The sequence below is a fragment of the Pollachius pollachius genome (genome assembly GCF_949987615.1).
Source record: "Pollachius pollachius genome assembly, chromosome: 11".
Taxonomy (NCBI): Eukaryota; Metazoa; Chordata; class Actinopteri; order Gadiformes; family Gadidae; genus Pollachius; species Pollachius pollachius.
The window spans coordinates 8,137,850-8,146,140 of record NC_136944.1 but is presented as its reverse complement, the minus strand read 5'-3'; the positions used below and the strand labels follow the sequence as shown (position 1 = coordinate 8,146,140).

The following is an 8,291-nucleotide window of genomic DNA, read 5'->3' as shown; positions in this document are numbered from 1 at the left end:
TCTAGGTGGCACTCCCACTTTTTTGCACAGGAAAACGCAGATTTTCCAACAGCTTGTAACGGCTAAGTACACTCACACCTGGTGGCATGACATCACCCCTTCAAGTATGAATGAATGAATGTGTGAACTAGTCGCCTTTTCAGTGAAGACTTGTTACAAAATATTCCATATATTGTTTAACACGTCACCTTGATGAGACTTTCTACTGATTTGATGCAAAGGTGCCAACAGAATGATTACAAGAAGAGAAATACAGAGGTATGAACTGTACTTTTATATTAACAATCACAAAAGGTCACTAACAGGTTTGATGGTGTACTAAAAATAAGAACAGTGAAGTGATGGCCACAGAGCTGCTGCCGAAAGAGAGCAATGGAGGAGCTAGTACTCTAGGGTTGGGATCTTGCAAACAAAAGAAAAGGCCTTGTCACAGCTGTTGTCATTCCATGATCTCAGTGCTGTAAAACACACACACACACACACACACACACACACACACACACACACACACACACACACACACACACACACACATACACACAAACACACACATATACACACCCACACACATAAACAATTACTCACTCACACACACACACACACACACACACACACACACACACACACACACACACACACACACACATTATCAAATATGTTTTTTATCAGATGCATCATGTCTGATTAATTATATGACAATAGTCCCATTAATTTTTGGACTATGATTATCAATTGAGCAATGATTTTGCTGGACAGCCAGCATGGGCGTTTCCTTTTAGCCATTGACTCAGCGCTAACTAGTAATATTCATACAGGCAGTTTCCAACATTGTTGACTCAATGGACACTAGGAACCCTCTCTAGCCTCCCATAGCAGAGTTAATGTCCTAAAAGTGAAAACCGCCAGGATTAATGTATTATTTAATAAATACATCTAAACAGGGCTGTTGCTAGGAATCATTAATGGGGATGTTTTTCTAATCCCCTTTTCATTCATGATGCATAATGTGGTTGAAATATATATAATAAAATATATATTTAATATTTAGGATTGTGCGATTGAGTCATTACTTTTTGTGTGTATTTTGCATGTGTGCAATTCTTTTCCAATATGTTCTCACCACTGCTCTGTCGAAACCACATTTCAACACAGTCCTCTTCTTGTGGGATGCGGTGGATGCCATCATCTGGCTGGTTGCCATCCCAGTAACTGTACTGATAAACAGAGCCGTCTGTCCACTCCAGGGTGCCCTCCTTTGGGAAATAGGCATCAACATGAAGTTGTATTTTGAAATTACATTAGATCCCATTTCAATTATTCCATCTATTTATTCAGAATTTGTTCTTGTGTATTTGTATGTGTGTGTGTGTGAGCACATTGAATGGTGTACATTACCTGTCTCCTGTCATGCAGTCCTATCCAGATATCAGTGGGGATTCCCAGTATCTGGCTGTTCACCAGGTCATACACAAACACATTCTCCTCCCAGCTAGAAGGGAGAGTGCGAGACAGTGTCTAAGAAATTAAATGGGAAATCAATCAAATAAATAACAGATATGCTCAGAAAGTAGAAGGCACTCTGCTACGAAGTCAACAGTAAGCCCAGGTAATTGTATCTCTGGCCACAGCACATTTCTCCCCGTGCACAGCTGTTTGTAAACCCACCCTTGAAAAAACAGGTGTGCATTGTTTCTCATGCAAAAGCACCAATGGCTGCTCAGAGAAATGTCGATATAATGAAATATATGGTTGTACCTTGAAAGGGATCCATGTTAAAATAAGATGCTTAGTTATGGTGTGTCTTCTCTATGGCGAACCCGATGGTTTCAGTGTCTCTTAGCGTGAAATGTGTAGTATCTGTGTCTCTTACTTTTGGTAAAATGTGTAGATTCTGTGTGTCTTCCCTATGGTGAAATGTGGAGTTTCTGTGTGTCTTACCTAAGGTGAAATGCATAATTATGGGGTGTCTTACCTATGGATTGAGGTGAGCTTGGCTGATTTGAGACCGTTGGAGAACTCAGCGCAGTAGAAGTCTGCTTCGGCCCAGGTTTTATTAAGTGGGAAGTAACGATAGCAGTTGCTCCCAAACTTGGTCCAGAAGAGTGGACAGAGAACCTGCGGGGCTGGGTCTGACAGGTGTAATGGCAGGGCTGAGGTTTGGAGATTAGCGAGATTAGCTTTGGAAGTTAGCAAGAGGTGGCAAGGAGCGAGAGAAGGTGGATGAAGTAAAGATGTAATTTTGGTAATTATGAGATATTATCATATGTTGTCTTACGGTCGCATCGTATTGAGTAAAATATGATTATGTTATGATCAGTTTATTACATTTTGAATAGATTAAAGTAGATTTTCAATTTTAAAATCGCTATGACTCACTAGATGGCAGTTGTAAATAATTATCTGTAAATAATAAATAAATAAAGTCTAGCTGTAGGCCTTCCCTTACATTCTGCTCCTCTACCTCGGAGAGGCAAAATGTGTTAAAAAGGAAAAGACAACTCACCATGTGTGATCCTGATGTCTGTGCTGGGCAGATTTCTGACCTGGACAACTCCAAGGACCAGGAGCAAAAACAATTCCCACCAGAGCATATTTGAGTTGTTGTTCCCCGAGAGCAGAACGCTTTATTGTAAAGACAAGTGATGAGAGAGAGGTACGGATGTAGAGAGGGGTAATGGAGGGGTTGGAAAAGTAGTCTAGCCCTGAGTCACTTTTCTTTCAAGCCCCCTCCCATTGGAGCAACTCCATACCAAAGCAGGGAACTTTTGTTTACAAATTAAAGTCTCTTTTTTATTGCATATGCAAGAAATATGCAGAAAAACGATTTTTTTATCCAGCCTGAATGATTTGGCCCAGATTTTGAGTATTATTATATTGTTAAACCGCAATACCATTTTGAATGGTCTCAATCTCAAACAACAGAATGAAAAACTGTCATGAAGTGTAAGCCACTCACTTTCATTCAAAATAACTGCTTTGACTATATGTGGATGCATCATTCTGCATATGGTACTTTCCCATTGCCTCCCAAAGCCATATTTTTGTCTCAAGAAAAGCAAATTATTATTAAGCAAATCAGTAATATCCGGTAAAAAACAATACATTCGATAACAAACAAAGTAGTTCTTACCCTATGTACGACAGTAAAACAGTTGTGCATGTATGTGTAAAATGACCTGCATGTTTCATTAAAATAGTTTTCCCTACTTTTATTTGCTCCCTTCTATAAGCTCCAGGTCAGCAGGTCAGCTATTTTGGTGCTGAGTGACCTATAATCTCAGTTATCTACAGGGGGGACATTCTAGTCTATCATCAAAGCAAAGTGAACCTGATGGGATACAACCTCTGAACTGCTGGAATGACCCCGCCACAGATGACCTCTCTAAGTACCAGGGTTAATGCTAACCTCTTTAGCTTCTCCTGAGAATGAATGGGAGGATGTGCTTTCGTTTAAACAGCCCCAGTCTCTTGTGTCTCTAAACCATTCGTAAAAAGCATGTATATGTATAGTGTATATGCTGTTGTAAATAGACCTCCATAGACCTCCAGACCTCAAGACCCTATTTTCCAATATATTGATGGTATGTGTGTGTGTGTGTGTGTGTGTGTGTGTGTGTGTGTGTGTGTGTGTGTGTGTGTGTGTGTGTGTGTGTGTGTGTGTGTGTGTGTGGAGGAGTTGCATCAAACTCTGTTTACTGCATGAGTGAATCTGTGAATGTCTTAATTATAATTATTTGGGAGACTAAGATTAACATATGGGATGTCTTCATTACAATGATGTCTCTGTGCATATCACAGATCTAGGAATAATTTAATCATCAACAAACTCTCAATGGATAAACACACACATATTTTTATTATCCTTAGGATGATCAGGATGAGTCAGAACACTTCTGCTATTTGTTTTGCTGCTTTAGCAAAAGTGTTGCTGTCAATAAAATTAGTGAATGATCTGATCAAATGTCCATGTTTGTGATAATTGCTACACTTTAACTTGTGGTATTGAATCCAGTCATTGAATGATGGCATCTTAAATGTGTTCCATACTAAATGTATCCATTTGCAGCTTTGCATATTTTACCCAAACCTTTCCAACCACCACATGTCTGCTTCCCACACAAAACACAAAGTCATCCTCTTTCACCAATCCCACTATGCCATTATTGTTCAGGAAGTTTGATGTTACTGGGAGGTTAATTACCCATTACCAAGAAGAAGCCAAATAAGATCGTCCTTGTGGGTCCAGCTGTGAAAACAGATCTGAGCTAGTACTGCTTCGTTATCTCCTTCCTTAACTTGGCCTTAAGATTCTTCATGTCATAAACCCTCTAATTATATAATTAAAACTGATGCCTTAGGCCCATAGTAACGTACTGTGATGAAGTGCTGTCTACCATTGTTATTTGAATGTATGTTGACATTCTCTATAGAAATCAATAAATGCCTGCAGACTGATAATGATATTGATTGACAAGAAGTAACTATATTTGAGATGCTGTTCCCAGCGTATTTTCTTTTCTCGTTCTTCTGCTTCTTCTTCCCGTTCTCTTAAACCTGAGTCCTCTATCACAGACTCTTTGGGGATGACCTCAGCTTTCCCTCTCTCCACTTATTGACTCATACGTCTTTCACATAACATACATACATGCATGTACAAAGATACAGACACACACACACACACACAGACACACACACACACACACACATACACACACACACACACGCACACACACAAGCACACACACACACACAGATTCCCTCTCTTTTTCTCTCTAGCTCTCTCACTTTACGCACAAACATGCCTGTACACACACAAAAATGACACACACACACACACACACACACACACACACACACACACACACACACACACATACACATACACACACACACAAACACACACACTCACTACAGAAAGAAAATGTCCCCCTGCCCTAAGCCCTCCCACCAAACGATGTTCAGTCATGTGCATCTCCTTCCCATCGTTCAGCAGATGCAACAGAGTAAAGCAACTGAGATGGATCAATTCAATCACTGCTAACACAAGTTAAGAAGGAAAATGAAATGGAACATGGATTTGTTGTCCGGACATTGCCCTGGTTTGTGACTACATCCATGTTTGGTTTTAAACGTGTTATTATCATTACTACTTGAAATAATAATCTTTATTTACTACGTTTATTTTCCATCAATTAAACTTTTCATGTGTTCCTCAATATGACTCTCTCTTCCCTGTTTTTCCCCATTACAAATTTCCTGCACTTTTCCAGTCACTTAAAAGTTTACACAAGCTGCCAGATTATGTCATTGTTTATAGGCTTCTCCAACACTGAAATCATAGGGTTGGACCTTTGATGGTTATGTCATGCCCTCTTCACGTTTCAAAACTCTGAAATAACATTTCAGACGAGTAAATCTGACTGTGACTACATTCCAAGTAAACACTATAGATTCCTTGCTGGGGTACTCCTTGGCAACATTTTATAAACATTATCATAGTGACCAATTCGCCAATCATACCAACACCCATACACCCATAGAACAGGGATAAATGCTCTTCAATCCAATGGCCTGGTGTCATTCATGTTTATAACAATTTTAAGTAGAGCCACTCTTGTCTATTTCCCTCACAGCTCTTGTCAAGCTGGACAGGGAGGGGCACAGGATGGCTTATCTCTTAAGCCTAAAGATTCATTCCGCTCTGCTCCCTCTGCAATAATATTCAATCAGTATTTGAATACCATACAATGACTTTAACGTTGTTGTGACTGTCACCCACCAGCCATCTGGACAGCTTTGTGGAGGAACTGGACAGCTCTGTCATTACTCACAATCAGCAAATTTTGACCATGTCGCATCTGTCTCCTAGGCACATAGTAATCAGTAGTCTCCAAATGTATCCTAGGAATTGCACTAAAAACAATTTAAAGGGGAACCTTAATGCTTGGCTATTTTCAAACAGAAGGAGAGTACTGCTTCATACACCTGTTGCGAAATAGTCAAAGCCTGCAACATCAACTATGTTATTGCAAAGAAATTTGCTTGGTTGGGCCTTGACATTGTTTTTCCGTATCAGACCAATGGAGACTGAAAATCCCAAACTGATGATGTAGATGTGCATCTTTCCCACAAATTAGAAACAGAGTTGATGTCATAGGCCGCAATTTTTTATCTATGTAGGTTTGAAGCAGTGATCGCTGACGTATCTCAAAGTGAGTGTGACCATTGCTCTGTGACCAAGGTTTGGTCAGTTTTCAATCCTGTTAATTCACCCTTCTCTGTTCCCTCTTGAACATAGTTTACAGGCAGCTGTCATCCAGCCCAGAGGACGGCGTTCTTCTGGTGATCACGGATGACTTCAACATTGTGTTAGACAGGTTGGTGATTACCTAACCCCCTTAGCCTTATTTGTCCTGAAAGCTGTCTGCACCCAGGCAAACCCACTGGCCCTCATTTGTACATATAACTGTACCAATGACAACCTCGACTCTACAAGCATCTGTTAACTTCTTTATTTCCATCTCAGTAACCCTTCTCTCAAGCCTCTCCTTGTTGGTTCTCCTTTGAACCCTGTGGCAGCCCTCCCCCAGTTCAGTCCTCAACCCTTCCCCCAGCAGCAGTTTGAACTTTCTGTAAATATTGCTGCTATCACTGCACTCTACTCTTTCCTAACCTCATGACCGCCTCTGACAGCTAAGTTAACTTCATGGGCAAACCTCAGGGCAACCTTTCTCTTATCCTTGCAGCAGCTAAGACGCCACCGCTAAGACCTTTTACGGATAAGGAACTTAACATAAATATAAATGTCTTTCTTAAACTTTTCTCCACCTTAACCACTTTAACGACTCGACAGGAACGACTGAGTTATCAGTTCCTGTCCCGCTTGACTTATCATGACCTTTGATACTGTGAGCCAACCGATCCTACTGTCAACTCTTTCTGGTCTTGGTATCACTGGGAGTGTACAGGTAGTTAAAATATATTAGATAGTCCCATATGGTGTCCTTGGGAGATGAGGGGAAAACTGATTTAACATAAAAGTCATTCGTTGGCCCTCTCCTTTTGGTGCTATATACTTCCTCAATGGGATCTGTCAATGACGCCCAAGTCTTCTCCTTCTCTGAATGTATTTCAGTACTTCTCAGACGACTCTGTTTGGGTGAAGTCTTGTCCCCTCAGCTGAACCTGTCTAAGACAGAGCTTCTTGTCAACATATAAGGCCATCCAGCCCACAGAGCCTGCTTGACTTGATTCCTGACCGAGGAGTCCGTTCTTGGTTCAGGCGCTGTCATTCGTGGCTGGACTACTGCAGTGCTTTACTGGCCGGACTACCAAAGTGCACTGCTGCTAAACCTCAGGATTCAGAAGGCAGCAGTGTTTGGTGTTCAAACAATCTAAGCAAGCACATGTCACCCTACATCTCACGCCAATGGCTCCCCTTATAGCCCAAGCTGATCTCTGCTTCGATTGGGCAGAGAAGTAGCACACAGGGGGGCGGATGCCATCATCACTGTCCTGAAGTAGCACCACCCAGCTCCAGATGCAGACATATCTACCTAAATCTTGAAATGCAGATAGAAATACAGAGTTTTTAGTCTAAGGCATTTTACCAGTCCATCTGTTATTTTTGTTCTATCTGGACTACACAAGGGGGTTACAGGGGCCAATCTTTTTTTTTTAACTGTCCATTTTATTTTGTGTTAGGTTATATATCAATACGTTGTTGGGATAGTGGGCACACTCTTCTGAATACAAGCAGGGTTGGAAAACTATATATATATATATAACTCTGCATAACATTGGCACAGATCTTTCCATTTTTTGTGTGTGTGTTTGTGTGTGTGTGTGTGTGTGTGTGCGCGCGCGCGCGTGCGTGCGTGTATGTGTGTTTAAGTGTAAGTCTTAGTATCAGTACCATCAAGATACGTTGTTAAATTAAAAATACATCCACAACCATAGCCATACCCAACAGAGAGGGCGCTGTTATAAAAAGCACGTTGTAAACTACACTAAAAAAAAGAAGAATGAGTGGGTGTAAGAGAAAGGGGGAAAAGGCCGACTCCATACAAAACATTACTTTATATTCATGCGTATTCATAAACGTTAAGTTCACGTCTATTGGAATTAAGCTCCAAGAAGTACCGAGTTACCGCTGACAGCGGGTCATGCAGTTCTCTCTAAGGTAATGAGCCGTAAAGCCCCTGGGTCTCGGCTTAGCAGCGCCCACAAACTGCACCGAAATTGGAATGATTGGCAGCCCAGGTTGGTATTGCGCCATCGGCGAGTCTGTT

At 41.1% G+C, this 8,291-nt stretch overlaps 3 protein-coding genes across 5 annotated transcripts in view; 2 read left to right on the top strand and 1 right to left on the bottom strand.

The window, feature by feature from the left end:
- Positions 1-381: 381 nt before the first annotated feature.
- Positions 382-2,591, bottom strand: clec19a (C-type lectin domain containing 19A; the record flags this gene model as incomplete). The annotated part of the gene is made up of 5 exons (XM_079747088.1): positions 382-458; positions 1,121-1,253; positions 1,396-1,489; positions 1,973-2,177; positions 2,504-2,591. The coding sequence occupies 5 exons, from the start codon at positions 2,589-2,591 to the stop codon at positions 382-384; spliced, it is 597 nt and encodes a 198-aa protein (XP_079603214.1).
- Positions 2,592-3,583: 992 nt separating this feature from the next.
- hao1 (hydroxyacid oxidase (glycolate oxidase) 1) overlaps positions 3,584-8,291 on the top strand; it is a gene marked incomplete at both ends in the record, with an annotated part of 58,172 nt that continues 53,464 nt past the window's right edge. Inside the window, one exon of the mRNA XM_079746082.1 lies at positions 3,584-3,655. Coding sequence (XP_079602208.1) covers positions 3,584-3,655 — 72 coding nt within the window. The remainder of the gene's footprint in view (positions 3,656-8,291) is intronic.
- Positions 8,035-8,291, top strand: part of smg1 (SMG1 nonsense mediated mRNA decay associated PI3K related kinase) — a 46,797-nt gene continuing 46,540 nt past the window's right edge. For 2 of the 3 annotated variants that reach the window (XM_079747012.1, XM_079747011.1), the window contains exon 1: positions 8,047-8,262. In XM_079747012.1, the coding sequence (XP_079603138.1) occupies positions 8,186-8,262 (77 nt within the window). In that variant the 5' untranslated portion in view covers positions 8,047-8,185. Of the gene's footprint in view, positions 8,263-8,291 lie in introns of all 3 variants that reach the window. The other variant, XM_079747013.1, reaches the window with a different exon arrangement.